Below are 16,091 nucleotides of genomic sequence, written 5' to 3' on the forward strand. Positions count from 1 at the left end.
GGATGGGGTTCAAATCCAATATGGCGGCGCACAAGCTTTGTTAGACACATTTACATGAGCGCAATATGCAGCAAATACAGCCTGGTACAACCGCTCCCAAAGCATGCCATACTATGTTTCTAATTCCCAGCACAATCTCCCCAAATTTCATTTTATCCTCTTATTGGTGTGGTCACGTCTCAGGGACCGGGTGATATCATCTCCACAATTTACTCCTACTTGATATAAACTTAAGCCAATGGTGTAAATCTGCGAGCGATGGACTTTTGGTGTCTGTATTTATAGAAACATTTAGGCATGTGTAGGTGGTTAGAATGCGTTTTTCTTTTGTTTTCATTAAGGTTTTATTTGTAAAAGTCCTGGATTCGAGGGGTGCAAAATATCCAAGCTTTGCAACTTTGCAATGTCTTACTTTACGACTCTTTAATAAAAATATCTTCTCCAATGTGTATAATTACTTACCTCATTGCTACAAGACAGATCTGGAAGTCTCTTAACACAATTTTCTGAAATTTCATATAAATGATGATGCTTAAGACATCCCAAAATGGCTGACACGTCACCGACATGACCAGACGAAGCAAAGTACCTATACAGAAGTGTTCAGACATTGTTGGTCAGCAAATAATCATCATATTGTTATACTAGAATTATCAATATGATTGCCAATAACATGGAGTAGGGACTATTCATGCTCCAATATAAATCTTCAATGCCAATCCATGTCATACAAAATACTGTGGTTGTTTCTGCTAGATCTGCATGGCTTTTTGCAAGTGTCACTCAGAAATGTGCGTGTTTATTTGCACTTAAAATAGGCCAGTTTTAGCTGTGTACCCATCATCACATTTTTGTGTTATATATGTGACACCAACCTCCAAATCACATACTATTGTGTGGGCAACAATTCTTGCTTTCAACACATGGAAATATACATTGAGGTTTTGATTTAAATGAGGCAGTGGGTGGAAAAGTGCTCTGACCCTCTATTTATTGTCTGCGGGGAAAGAAAAAAAGTATTGTACTAGTCAGTCATGTACTGCACTCAGTAGCTTTCTTACTTTACTAGATTTAGAACACAGAGTGGGTTGTCTGCAGTCACTCCATTCTGTTTAAGAATAGCATCCACTTCCACTACAGCCTGCCCTTCATTGGCAAGATATCGATGGTACAATTTCTTCCATTTAATAAACTGAAAAACAAAACACAAGCACATAAAATATGTTACTATGTGAGAAAAAATAGATATGAAAGTCAAAATTCAAAATAAGTGCTCTACCAAAAACTGGTTTAAAAGGATTTGACAACATTTTAATATTACTCCCTGTTCTGTGAATAGTGGATTGGAAACTGATATGTTATAAACTTCTGGAACCCCAAATGTTGAAGAGTTGGTGGGGTTTCCATTCTCCTTCCTAAATGGAGCTCTATTTGGCGTCTTTAGACCCACCAGAGATAACAAAAAGTCTAGCGCTGTACTTTATCTCCATCTTCCATGTGACCAAACTATTTTACTGCCTTTACTCAATGTTATTACACAAGGTAGTTCATTATTACTAAAGACATGTACAAACCAGTGGGTCGTGGACCAGAGACTTCCATTTATGACAAACCAAGCTGATGTTCCGATAGAGGTCCACAATTGGGAGGAAACTGAATATCCATTGCAGCAGTTCATCTGGGAATTGGTTTATATGTCCACATGATGGATAGTTGTGATCAGTCACACCCAACAGTCCATAGCAAGACTCAGAAACGGAATCCAGCATGAGACCCATTTCATCATCATCGTCCTCCTCAAAGAAATTGCTGGAAGATGAAGGAACCTCCTCTTCTGGCCAATGTGCACCTGAACACTGGCTTTCAATGGAAGAAAAGTGTCTTTTCCTGCTGAACATGGGATCGGATGGAGATTCTTCATCCTCAATGACAAACTCTACAATGTCATCCTCAATAGGACTAGACACATCTTCTGCCATCTCATGTGTATGGCTGCTCCTAGAATACTGATCTGTGCTCATAGGATCATGTGAAGTACTGAAAGAAAATGTAGCTTTTCCTCTTTTACCTATGAAGTTAAGAAAACGGTCAGTAAACATATTTTGCAGATTTTCATAATGTTAACTGCAGACAAGATATGATGTGCAGAAATGATACACATGTTAAGTTTGCCACCACATATTTTACAACAAACCTACAGAACATACAGATTGAATTCATTTAAATAATCTAAAATCGTAAAGAATGCAACATAAAGGGTATTCGACAAATGTAAAAGTCATAAGAATGTTTTGAAATCTGTGTGGATTTTTCCACTAAATGTAGATAGGTGCTCATTTACTAGCACTATAGAGTATGTGATCTGCAGATCTGTAAGACTGAGGGTGAATGCACTCTCATTTCAGTGGCAGGGTCTCCACGACCTATACACCGTTCCTCTCCCAAATTTAATTCCGCACACTACAGAAAATTCAGGAGGAGAAAGTCTTGGTTAGTCCTAGTTTACCCGATTTGGCAGTCCAGACCTTGGCATCCAAACTATGCAAAATGCTCATACACAATAAAGTCCCACTTTCACAAGAAAGCAGACTGCATGAAGGCTTCATCGGATCTATTACAGTAACTTCTGCAATTAATGTGGATTGCGGCATTAATAGGCTATTTGGATACTCAGAACTAACAGAGCAAACAAATAAGTTACTAAATTGGTCTTTGAGACCAAAAACACGCTCCAGATACAAATCCATTATTTAGGAGTTTTACACATGGCTAACCTAAAAAGGTGTGCAAGGTTGGGCCAACATTTGGAACGCACTAGACTTCTTGGTGATTAAACATATCAGGTATCGCAACTAATACACGTAAAACCATATAGTAGGCTCTGTCCTTAACATTATAATCCCAACTACACATTGGGATTATGGGACATGGAGATCTTACTCAAATATTTAAGTACTTTAGACCCGGAAGGTCTTTCCATCAAGGAGGCAGGTATCAAATTGGCTTGTCTAATGGCGTTAGTTCCTTAGCTCTAGCTGCTAATGCGAACACGGATTCACATTGACAAACCATGGTTGACACAGACATCTAGCGGGTTTCATTTGATCCTCAAAAGAAGGACAAAAACTTCTCACACAGACCAGAGTCTGATAGAGATTGATTTATTGCAGGACAGAGTAGAACTAGAATTGTGCATGGTTATGGCAATGAGGAGATACCTAAAGCTAACACACCCCTTAAGAGGAGAGATTACAGAGCTGTTCATCATCTCGAAGGCTCCAATTAGGAGGGCATCTCCAAATACCATTAGAGGTTGGATCCTGGAAGCGATGTGCAGAGCGGGTATAGATACTACCATTTTTAGAGCACAGTCAGTTAGAGGAGCTGATGCCAGTAAGGCAATGGCAAAGAAATTACCTTTGGAAACAATACTAACAGCTAGATGGTAATTCAGACGCATTTTTGTTAAACATTACTGGAGACTTTCAGAGTGCCAAAGACTTGATTTTATGAGAGCCACTACAATGTGTGTGCTAATCTACCCATTAGCTGGTGCTGGGTGGCTGCCTCCAGTAGAACAAAGCTCAGTTTGCAGGAATCTGAGCTGCAAACTGCATTTGAGCTAGGGAAAAGGTCAGCCACCTCTTAGGGTGCAGCCACACGTTCAGTTTTTCAGATGCAGTATTTGAAGCCAAAAGCAGGTGTGGATCATAATGGGTGAGGAGTTATAATTAGAGGGGTTTTCCCACGAACAGAAGTTAGGCCCTATCCACGAGAACTCCCACAGATCGCGAAAACTGACCCAATCCCATGGACCCCTCGCGATCTGTGGGGTCTCATCACCGAGACCCCCACTGATCAGAAAGTTAGACCCATCCTGTGGATAGGGCCTAACTTCAGTTCGTGGGAAAACCCCTTTAAGAAGTGCTGCTCCTCATCTATTTTCACTCCACTCATGGTTTGGGCATCAAAAACTGCATCTGAAAAATTGAATGTGTGAACGCACTCTTGAAGTAATAAGAGGAGGGCAATTATGTCTTATTAGGATCATGATCTCATGAAATCGTCCACGGAACCGGATGAAATAGTCATGCAAGGGAGCTTTGAACAGAATAGCAGGCCTTCACATCACTCTGGACATTCAGTTTGATTGTTGTTTTCAAATGTTACTATTATTACTATGCAATAAAAACGTATTCACCGACAGATGAAAACCTTCAGGACAATGTGTATATAGTCCTGTTAGGTTTAGAAATAAAATATAAGTTCTAGGAACAAGGTGTAGCCATCAAGCCTTCTGGGGAAAAAATTCTGAGGTAAGACAGACAATGTGACAGTTGCGGGTACCGAGTGCCTTAGCGGTCACTTTGCAGTGTGCCGACGGAGTTACAGGGGACAGCCACTGGCACCCATTAGCTGTTGCTGGGTGGCTGACCTATTCCCTTGAACAAATGTAGATTGCAGCTAATAGATTCCTCCAAACTGAGCTTTCACCAGTGCATATTATTCAATGAATATCTACCACAATATTCCAAAGAGAAATCATAGTATTTATACATTCACCGGCCACTTTATTAGGTACACCTGTCCAACTGCTCGTTAACACTTAATTTCTAATCAGCCAATCACATGGCGGCAACTCAGTGCATTTAGGCATGTAGACATGGTCAAGACAATCTCCTGCAGTTCAAACCAAGCATCAGTATGGGGAAGAAAGGTGATTTGAGTGCCTTTGAACGTGGCATGGTTGTTGGTGCCAGAAGGGCTGGTCTGAGTATTTAAGAAACTGCTGATCTACTGGGATTTTCACGCACAACCATCTCTAGGGTTTACAGAGAATGGTCCGAAAAAGAAAAAACATCCAGTGAGCAGCAGTTCTGTGGGCGGAAATGCCTTGTTGATGCCAGAGGTCAGAGGAGAATGGGCAGACTGGTTCGAGCTGATAGAAAGGCAACAGTGACTCAAATCGCCACCCGTTACAACCAAGGTAGGCAGAAGAGCATCTCTGAACGCACAGTACGTCGAACTTTGAGGCAGATGGGCTACAGCAGCAGAAGACCACACCGGGTGCCACTCCTTTCAGCTAAGAACAAGAAACTGAACCTACAATTTGCACAAGCTCATCGAAATTGGACAGTAGAAGATTGGAAAAATGTTGCATGGTCTGATGAGTCTCGATTTCTGCTGCGACATTCGGATGGTAGGGTCAGAATTTGGCGTCAACAACATGAAAGCATGGATCCATCCTGCCTTGTATCAACGGTTCAGGCTGGTGATGGTGGTGTCATGGTGTGGGGAATATTTTCTTGGCACTCTTTGGGCCCCTTGGTACCAATTGAGCATCGTTGCAACGCCACAGCCTACCTGAGTATCGTTGCTGACCATGTCCATCCCTTTATGACCACAATGTACTCAACATCTGATGGCTACTTTCAGCAGGATAATGCGCCATGTCATAAAGCTGGAATCATCTCAGACTGGTTTCTTGAACATGACAATGAGTTCACTGTACTCAAATGGCCTCCACAGTCACCAGATCTCAATCCAATAGAGCATCTTTGGGATGTGGTGGAACAGGAGATTCGCATCATGGATGTGCAGCCGACAAATCTGCGGCAACTGTGTGATGCCATCATGTCAATATGGACCAAAATCTCTGAGGAATGCTTCCAGCACCTTATTGAATCTATGCCACGAAGAATTGAGGCAGTTCTGAAGGCAAAAGGGGGTCCAACACGTTACTAGCATGGCGTACCTAATAAAGTTACTAGCATGGCGTACCTAATAAAGTGGCCGTTGGGTGTATTAGTGCATACTAGTTGTACTTGTTCTTTTGGGTGTTCACCGATTACAAATGTACAAGCCATATTTGTCACCAGTGGCCACAGAAATTATTTTCTACAGAAAATGGGACTTGGGTTGGGTGTTCATTGCACACGTTGAGCTACAGCATCCCCTTCATAAGTTCTGGTCTTCTCCGGCCATAAAATGATTCTAGGTATGAAGTTCAGTTTTCTACGCTCATTGTTTCAGATCACTATTCCCAGCTCCCCCCTATTGGGTCTACTGGCATAAAAGAATATAAAGAGAAAATGACATTATCTACCTCGGAAGCATCTCCTGTGTCTGCTACGTGGATATAGACCTCTGTTTACATCTTGCTTGGGTTTCCATTGGCTGAAAGGCTGCGTGAGGGAGCATAAACTTTCTCTGCTTTGTGCCAGCGCCTGACAATCTCTTTCTGTAAGATGCTTCCGCCTTCTCACTACAGAAAAAGAGTTTTCAGATTACAGTACAACTCATTGCACTACTGGCTATAGTCAACAATAAGACTAGGGCCTATGGATTCCTGCACTCAGTGCATGAATGCAGTGTATTTTTAGCACAGACAATGATAATCACTGCAGAATGTTTCCATGTGGATTTTGGCTTTAAAAGGGAGTCTACACACAATGCTGAACAAGCAGAAATATAGACAGCGTTAAGTCTTGGACTGTGAAAAATGCATTTATAGTCCAGCATTGAAGCGTGCGTTGCCATGTTTGACCACCAAGATCAAAATCTGCATTAGAAATGTGGTTTTTTCCAATACGGTTTTAACTGCAGCAAACCACACAATCTGAATGCATCCCTAATTTGGGTTGAGTTCTTTAACCTTTTGGACATTGAAGATTTTAAAAAGATGTAATGTAAGAAATGTTGCCGCTATAAGGGCTTCACCAATATCAAATATGGAGAAAAGGTGGGTGCTAGATAAAACCCAGCATAAAAGTAAAAAATAATATCTGCAAAACCACCAATTCTAATGAATCATATCGAATATATTTAATAAAATCAGAAATAAAATCTAAAAACAACCCAAAAGCAAATGTAAAAATAGTGCGATACAGATATGCTTTTTGCATAGTAGAATGTGGGGCCCTCGCAAAGAATATATGTGTTTAATTTATAATATCATTGACATAATCCACAGTAGCAAAAGTACCATGTAGAATAAAACTATTCATCTTTCTGCATAATATAACTAAATGCTGGTACTTATTGTGCTCCGAATAAATTTATCCATTGGTCATACAAGTTCTATAGTGTTCAATTGATCACCAGTGTAGAATTAGTCTTATATAAATATACAGGACTAAAATAGATATAAAATTTCAGTACATTACGCTTCTGTTTGACCGCACACTACGAGGAGAATGTCGGACGCGTGTGTAGACAAATAGGAGCGTATTGTATTGAAATTTTAAGCGAGCTATTGAACACTATAAAACACGTATGACCAGGAGTCGCACTAACATTTTTCCAGAAGGGTAATAATAATCCTCTCACCAGTTTTGAATTGTGGAAGTGTAGGAAATTTTCATTAATACAAAATATACCTCTTAGGCGTTTATATAGTGTTAATAGACATCTATTAATACAAGAAAATAGTTACAGCCCCTGTTTTTTGTGCTTAAAAAGCCAGTTGAGACAATTATAGTAACATTTTAGAGTGTGTTCACACATGGCGTTTTAAAATGCATCACAAAAGCTGCGAAAATTAGATTTGCCCAATTACAAAACGTCAACATTGCGTTTACAAAACGCATGCGCTAACGCGTTTTGTAAATGAAATGAGGACAGCAATGTAATAAGGCAAATCTCCTCTTTTGAACATACCCTTATTATTGTGTCATCAGAAATGTAAACCTACAGAGCGGACTATGGCTGACGGTGGCCCCCAGACCAGCCTGGGGCTGATACTGCTGAATTTTTATTTAATTTATTTTTGGGGGTTTGGGAACATAGCTTTTTTTAAAAAAAGCTGTTTCCCTTTTTTATTTACAATTTTGTACATGGGCACACTAAGAAAGGAACGTATAATAGTTCTTTGCTTTTCTTATATATAGATCACAGATAACAGTGATCTAATGGCAACAACCCATTTGATTACTATTATCAGTGGTGTTCTTTATACAGAGACATGCATAGAGGATGCACATAGCATTTGTACAAGCAAGGGGAAAAAGCCCTGTAAAAATAAAGCCACATGAAACTTTTTTCTTCCCTCCATCAGTCCTGGCCGTAAGCTGCAGGCACTTGTACAAGCAATTGATAAAGCCCTGTACAGATAAATCCACATGAAACTTTTTTCTACCCTCCATCAGTCCTGGCCGTAAAGTGCCCCCCACTACATATTCATTCATTGCCACAACTCACAGCCCCATGGTCATGTGACTGGACATTGGTAATTCAGTATAGGTGGGTGAAGCTTCGGTCACATGGCCTCTAGTGATGCAGCTTGTACATTGAAGGATCTGTCTGTCCTCACGATGCTGCACACTCCTTCACAGTGATAGCAGCAGGACCGGGCCGTCACACTGGTATCCTGATCGTGTACTGTAATAGGGGGCCATTAAAATAATTCCCGTGTCAGTGCTGATCACAATCATCATGCAGGGAATCCAGTGATGAGGTTACCAACACGTGAAGCAGAGGAGGATAATAGGCATGTAGGGAAGAGGCCATCTGTATCCTCTCTTAAATAAAAAAAAAAGGTTAAAGCACATGCAGAAAGCTCCCTCTGGCCTGCAACCCTAGTTGTAGCCACTACCTTGTGCGGTCCATGTCAGCATGTATGTGCAGTGGGCAGCATTGCAGAAGATCTTCCTTCAAAATGCATCATGATAAACCAGGGATACTTCCACATAGATACATTATATAGTTATATTTGCTATTCATGGCCTCCTTCCCTGAAAAATCAACTTTTATGCCAATTAGCCCCTCAGTGCTGTAGCTGCATTGGTTGTTACAATGAGCACAGCAGGTCTCCCCTCCCCCTGCACTTACTGATTACACAGGGTAGGGGGCGCTCTGCTAAAAGCCCCAGACCCCTTCAGGCTCATTAGCAGAATTATAAACGTGAATATTAGGAGGGAGGTCATAGATAAGAACATAGAAGAAGATTACCCCAGTCACAGTGTCTGGATCTAGGAGTAGGTGTCCCTGGTTTATCCTGATGGATTTTTAACGAACAGACAGATCCTGCAGAGTAAGAAGTCGTCTATACCGATCGGGCCATCTTTACACCAGCCAATGACAGCTGTCGAGGGATGATTATAATTATTAACACTTACTGGTGGAAAGATAGGTATTTTCCGGGCGCTCCGTCGGTGGTCACAAGTTATGTATATATTAGTCTCCACCAAAGAGCGGCGCTACAACTGTGCAAACCGAAAGTACATGATCAGAGAACGGAAGCGGGAAGATACAAGAACACACGTTATTGGCTGATCATGGCCTCAGAGTCGCACTGATAGGACGATTATTATAACCACGCCTCCTTACAGTGCGCCATGGAGCCAAACATAACATAACCCAGGATATTGTATTAGATGTTGTCAGGGCAGGAGACAGCAGAGTACAGCTAACCTGCACTGTGGAAGTTATTGAGTCGGGGGACAACGATTGTCCTAACCAGGGCAGTTTTGTAATGTCCTGCAAAGGCCTGCTGAACACATGCCCAGGGAAGCGGAGCGCTGCCGCGTAACACATGACCGTACCCGGGGAGTGCTGAGCTGTGTGGGATAGTGCAGGCTCCGGCGCCTCTGTGTAACCTGTGCACTATGTCTCTGGAAGAGAAACCCCTTCTGAGAATCATACAGGAAGGGACGTTACATCTCCTCCAGAAGGAGCTGCAGAGTAACACCCGGCTACTGACTGATCTCCCCGGGAAACACTTTGGCCGGTCTGGGGACACAGTGTTGCACTATGCAGCTCGGCATGGACACCTACCTGTGATGTCCTACCTGGTGGAGACGGTGGGTATGGATGTAGAGGTTCACAATAATGACTACAAGAGGCCACTGCATGAGGCCGCATCCATGGGGCACACAGACTGCTTACTCTACCTACTCAATAAAGGAGCAAAGGTGGACTGTCTGAAGAAGGCTGACTGGTAAGGCTGGCCCACACATGTCTCTGCTGATGAGCACCATATGTAAGCGCCAATTGTGGGACATGAGTAGTGTTACTAGCAGATCTTTACTCCCAAATTCTATATACAGCATTCTATATCAATACACGTCTCATCAACCTGTGGGAGATATCTCACATACTGATGGGGTGACTTAGCGCTCAGCGTCCGATATATCGGACGCTGTGCTGATGCCCGTTCAGCTCAAGATCTGAGCCGAACCGGCATCAGAAAACATGGGGTGCCGGCTATAACTAATATCCGGCACCCCAGTCTAACACCCGCAATCGGAGTGGGCTCCGATCGCGGGTGCTTAACCAGTTAAATGCCACTGTCAGCATCTAATATGCCTCTGGGGGGGGGGGGGTCTTTCCCCCACAATCGGCCCCAACCGAACTGTTTTCAGGGGGCGCCGTTTGTTGCTGTGGCATCACTGGACCCCAAAGGTGCCTGCAGGCACTGCCAGTAAAATGGCGTCTATTATGTCATCTTACTGGCACAGTGCCAGCATATGCATAGGCTGACACTGCTTATACCCTGCAATATATGAGTATTGCAGAGTATTATCATGAACAAGCAATCAGATGAAGTAAGCAATCATTATTGAAGTAATTCAATAAAAAATAAAGTAATAAATTGATAAAAATGCCCAAAAGCCCCAGAACATATAGAGATATATAACGCAAAAAAAAGTCTAAATCATAACACAAACCCCACATATATAATATCACTGCATCCGTAACAACCCATAGAATAACAGTAAATAATTATTGAACCTGCACGATAAACGCCGTAAAAAAAAACTGTTATAAACCCTCCAAAAAGTATGATTTTTACCTATTCCATCCCACAAAAAATGCTATAAAAAGTGATCAAAAAAACATATGTACTCCAGAATGTTACTGGTGCAAAGTACAGCATGTCTCGCAAAAAACAAGCCATCAACCAGCTCTGTAGCCGAAAAAGAAACAAAGTTATGCCATTTGGAAGACGGCCTGGGGCGTAACTACAGTGGTAGCAGCCGCCATGGGGCCCACAGTGTCAGGGGGCCCTGGCATCTGACTGACACATTAAAGAATGGAGGATGTGCACCATTGTACAGCATATGTATCAGTGCATAAATGTGTGTAAGGCTATATTCACACGACCATGGACGGAAATGGGCGCACGGCGCCGTACGGGAGTGGTATATGTGTGGCACCGTACCGGCCATAGCCAAGTGTTTTCTCCGGAACACGGCGCCATGCGCCATATCTCGCTATGGAGATGGGCAGGGGTGAGCAGCGCTCACCCGCTCCTCTCCCCAGCGCAGATGTGTGCCTGCCTTCCTACGGCATGGCGGGCACACGTTGTGTGAATGTAGGCTAAGAGTGTAGAAATGTGTGAGTATACAAATATGTATATTTTCTGAGGGTATAGAGGGCCCCATTCAGATATCTGCTATGGGGCCCTGCCTCTCCAAGTTACGCCCCTGAAGACAGCCATGCAAAAATGATTGATTTTTCCCCACACTAGGGTTTTATTTGACAAATTTAATAAAACGTAAGAAAAAATATTTATGTATGGTATCCCCGTACTGACCAATAGAATAAAGATAACATGATTATTAGGCTAAACGGTGAACACGAAAAAAAATCCAGTACAGAATTGATGCTTTTCTACTCCTGCCCTCAAAATAAAATCCAAAATTTTCAACAATAGGGGATACCATTCCCAAAATGGTAACAATGGAAAAAGCATCTCATCCCGCAAATAAAATGCCGTCACATAGCCTCAACAACGCAAAAGCTAAAATTTTATAGCCTACAAAAGGGGCCAATGAGGAAAGTTGAATCCTGGCAGATGCAGGGCGCTCCTTCCATTCTGCACCTTGCTGTGCGCCCATAAAACAAGTAACGGCCACATGTGGGGGGGTCTCTGTACTCAGGAGAAATTATAGTACAAAATGAAAATGTAAAGTAGACATATGGAAAATGTTATTCAGCAATTTATTTAGGTGGTAAATCTATCTGCCTGAAAACGCAATGATTTCAAATTTCGAAAATGGCAAATTTTTTATTTTTTTAAAAAAAATAAACGCAAAACTTATCAGCCAAATTTACCACTAAAATGAAGTATAACATGTGGGGAAAAAACAATCTCAGAATCGTTTATATAAGTAACAGCGTTCAAAAGTTATAACCATATAAAGCAATGCATGTCAGAATCCAAACAATCGGGTTGAGCCTTAAGCTACAAAATGGCTGCGTCCTTAAGGGGTTAATATTCCATAACGTGCACTGGAAAGCTGGAAAAAAATCCAAATGTGGTGAAATTGGCAAAAAAAAAAAAACACATTTGCATAATTTTCTTGTGGGCTCTGTTTTTACAACTTTAACTGTGCGATCCAAATGACACCTCAAATTTATTTTTTGGTTCTGTACAATCACAGTAATACCAAATTTATATAGGTTTATTATGTTTTAATAGACTTTAACCCCTTAATCAAACCAAAAAGAGAAAGTATTGCTATTGACGCTACAGTCAGTTCAGATATCCAAAGCACGTGGACTGTGTTTAGAGCATTTAAACCAAGAAAAGTTGATTCCACACATAAACAATCATGTAAATAAAATATGAATATTTATTATAAATAATCATAAAATTACGATTTGCCTGGCACAATACGGTGTGGGCACAAATGTCATATAACAGAATTACGGAAAAGGGTACATGAAAAGTAATTTTGTTTGCAAAAAGTTTAATATTAATAAAATAACCAATGGGCATCAATAAGATACTAAGCATGCACAGGATGCAAGTTAGTTGTAATGAAAATATGTATTATACTAATTCATCCTGCAGGCAATGTAGCTAATATCAAATCACGGTGTTACTATCAGAATCAGTTAAAAACACATATGCCCTTACCCATGGATGTGAGCCACACACCGACCGTGATGTACGTTTCAGCTGTCAACCCTTCATCTGGAGGTAATGTAAGACTGACCCGTTTGCTGCACATATACACATTCTGCACCAATAATAAAATACCTGCCAGGTGGTTTTCATCATGCTCATAGTAAAAAACACAACTGATTTGTGGCGCATGCGGACCAGGACAAGATCCAGCTCTGAGAACTGGAAGTGACACACACGCCCCAGATTTCGCAAGCATGGAGCATCTCCATGGTAACAAGATGCCAGACAATTGGCGGGACCTCCGGTCTGTCGGCACCTCCGCCCACGAATGCGCACTCAGTGCACATAGCCTCTTATATAGAACACACTACAGCGGAGGTAATTTAAAACCAACAGAGACCCTGATAACACATAAGCCAAGGTAGCAATACAGGAGACAGTACAAACTCGGGGTGACAGCGGGAGAAAAGCACAGGAAGGAACACTGGGACTCACGTCAGGAACGGACTGGCACACAGAACAGGAACGCAGGAGCAGGATCATGGGAATACAGGAGGAGGAACTGGATTGCAGGATACACAGGAATGGAACACAGAAACACCGGAGACACGGGTACGCAGGAGGCACGGGTACACTAGAGGCACAGGAGGGATTTCTCTTCACAAGAATGGCTTGAAGATCCGGAGGGGAATGATGGGAGCCGCTGGATTAAATGCAGACCCGGAGCAGATCTCTGAACACCAGGGCCTAGTCCGGATGGGAGCAGGAGCGTGGAGAGGTAAGTCCAGGAGTGGGGCCAGCGCGAGGGGGACGGGTGCAACCGCAATCCGAGACATGGATCGCGGGGGTGCCCGTGACAGTACCTCCCCCCCTTTTTTTTGGTCCCAAGAAACCTCTGGAGGAGAGTCAGTTAAAAAATGTTCTCTTCGGGTCCCAGGATCTATCCTCAGGCCAAACCTCTTCTACAAGGAAGAACCACTTACCCCTCACGATCTTCATATCCAGAACCTCCTTAACTTCATAGACATCCAGGGAATCCGCTGCAGGAGGAGGAGATTGCTAGGAGAAGCGGTTCAAGACGACTGGCTTCAAGAGGGAGACATGGAAGGAGTTGGGGATGCGCATAGAAGGAGGAAGGCGGAGCTTGTAGGCCACTTGATTGATGTGCTTGATTACCTCAAAGGGACCAAGTTTGTAGCTGGGTATCTTAAAGGAAACCTACCATTTGATTTGATGCATTATGAACTAAACATACCTTGAGACTCCTGTAGCTACACTGATGCAGGATCATATCTTGGTTAATCCCTTTGCTGAGTGGTTTTGCTGAAAAAACTATTATACCATTCAGGACCTTAGCAAAGCTAGGAAAGACTGTGTTACACATTACACAGGAGATTGGAGCTAAAATGGCTGCTATGTAAAGCATGACTAATCAACCTGAGCTGGATGACTCATACACAGCAGCTTGGGGGATGGTGCAGCAATTGATTATTCTGCCTCCAGACGCAAGCCAGATGATGTCATTCTCTGCTGCAGTCACTGCTAGGATTAACCAAAATATGATCCTGCATCAGTGTAGCTACAGCATTCTCACGGTATATTTAGTTCATACTGCATCAAATCAAATGGTAGGTTTTCTTTAACCAGACGTATCTGGAGGACAACTACACCTTGTCACCAGGAGAGAAGACAGGAGGAGCTTGACGTTTCTTATCAGCCTGGGTTTTGGTGTGGTCTGTGGATCGTAGAAGGGACTGGCAGGTCTGGTCCCAAATAGATTTAAGGTCTTGCACAAGATCCTCTACCGCAGGGACATCAGAAGGAGTAGACAGCGGAAGAGGAGGGTGAGGAATACGTCTGTAGACCACAAGGAATTGTAGGAGAACTCAGCCCATGGTAGTAGATCAGCCCAGTTGTCTTGACGCGCTGAGATTAAGTGGTGGAGGTAACCAAACAGCCAAATTGTCTACTTGAGGATGGTAGGATGAAGGTTGACTTGCAGCTGGTTACACAAGGAACGCCAGAATTTGGACACAAACTGGACTCCTCGATCAGACACGATGTGTAGCGGAAGACCTTGTAGACGGAAGATATGTTCAAATATCAAACTGGCACGCCGTGATGAAGAAGGAAGACCTGGAAGGGGAACAAAATGGCAAGTTTTGGAAAACCGGTTCGTCACCAAGATGACAGTACTGCTCGAGGAGACGGGCAGATCGATGATAAAATCCATTGCCACGTGAAACCACTGGCACCTGGGTATTGGTTTGAGAGGAGAGGCTTTGTTGCGGGCACAGGTGCAGCAGGATCCCTCAAACTCCCGAACATCTTTCACCAGGCCACCATTTGTAGCGGGAGATGAGGGCCACGGAATATTGCACCACGTGAAGAATGTCCCAAGACAGAATCTTGTTCCGGAGAGCAGGTATAACATACGTCTTGCCTGGAGGTAGCTGCAGAAGATCCACCGGGGCTGAAACAACAAGCTGGTCAGGAGAAATTATGTGCCGAGGGGCTGGTATTCTCCAACAACATCCGAAGCACGGGATAGAGCATCAGCATTGACACTCTTGTCAGCCGGACGAAAATGAAGCGATTTGAAGAGAGAGAAAAACAATGACTTCCGGGCTTGCCTGGGATTCAGGCGCTGGGCTGTCTGGAGGTACAGTAAGTTCTTGTTGTCATTGTACACACTAACGGGATGGAGACACCTGGGTCCGGAGTCTAAGTGGCACCTGGTCTTCACCAGAGCCCGCCGCAAAGCAGGAAGAAACACTAGGAATCAGGTCAGGAACACAGAAACTGGCACACGGAACAGGACGGACTGGCACACAGGAACGCAGGAGCAGTATCACAGGATCACTGGACTACAGGATACACAGGAACAGAATATGGGAACACACTGGAGAGACAGGAGGGCTGTCTCTTCACAGGAATGGCTTGACGATTCGGCTGGGAATGATGGTAGCCGCCAGATTAAATGCAGATCCGTAAGTGGCCAGCACTAATCACCTGTGCGCTGGCCCTTTAAACCTCTGAGTACTGCCACACGCACCCTAGTCCAAACGGGAGCAGGAACGCGGAGAGGTAAGTCCAAGATCATCATATATAATGCTAAAATCTATGTAGTAGATATTGTACATATACTGCACTGGACATATAATATTACACAAGTTTGTGTCATATGTAAAAAAAAGTGCATATTTCACGTATATATACTCACGTATAAGTCGAC

General features: G+C 43.0%; 2 protein-coding genes across 10 annotated transcripts in view; one reads left to right on the plus strand and one right to left on the minus strand.

Moving 5' to 3' along the window:
* FBH1 (F-box DNA helicase 1) overlaps positions 1 to 9,259 on the minus strand; it is a 49,137-nt gene extending 39,878 nt beyond the window's left edge. For 5 of the 8 annotated variants that reach the window (XM_072147451.1, XM_072147444.1, XM_072147450.1 and 2 more), the window contains exons 1-5: positions 8,594 to 8,699; positions 6,107 to 6,265; positions 1,575 to 2,068; positions 1,062 to 1,192; positions 463 to 589 (exon numbers count right to left, since the gene is read on the minus strand). In XM_072147451.1, the coding sequence (XP_072003552.1) occupies positions 463 to 589; positions 1,062 to 1,192; positions 1,575 to 2,068; positions 6,107 to 6,265; positions 8,594 to 8,615 (933 nt within the window). In that variant the 5' untranslated portion in view covers positions 8,616 to 8,699. Of the gene's footprint in view, positions 1 to 462; positions 590 to 1,061; positions 1,193 to 1,574; positions 2,069 to 6,106; positions 6,266 to 8,593; positions 8,700 to 9,116 lie in introns of those variants that run through there. The other 3 variants (XM_072147446.1, XM_072147449.1, XM_072147448.1) reach the window with 3 other exon arrangements.
* Positions 1 to 16,091, plus strand: part of ANKRD16 (ankyrin repeat domain 16) — a 92,379-nt gene that overhangs the window by 44,405 nt on the left and 31,883 nt on the right. The window contains exon 1 of one of the 2 annotated variants that reach the window (XM_072147452.1): positions 9,306 to 9,937. The exons of the other annotated variant lie outside the window; for it this stretch is intronic. Coding sequence (XP_072003553.1) covers positions 9,606 to 9,937 — 332 coding nt within the window. The 5' untranslated portion in view covers positions 9,306 to 9,605. Of the gene's footprint in view, positions 1 to 9,305; positions 9,938 to 16,091 lie in introns of those variants that run through there. 2 annotated transcript variants of the gene reach the window in all.

The sequence above is a fragment of the Engystomops pustulosus genome, chromosome 4 (genome assembly GCF_040894005.1).
Source record: "Engystomops pustulosus chromosome 4, aEngPut4.maternal, whole genome shotgun sequence".
Lineage (NCBI taxonomy): Eukaryota > Metazoa > Chordata > Amphibia > Anura > Leptodactylidae > Engystomops > Engystomops pustulosus.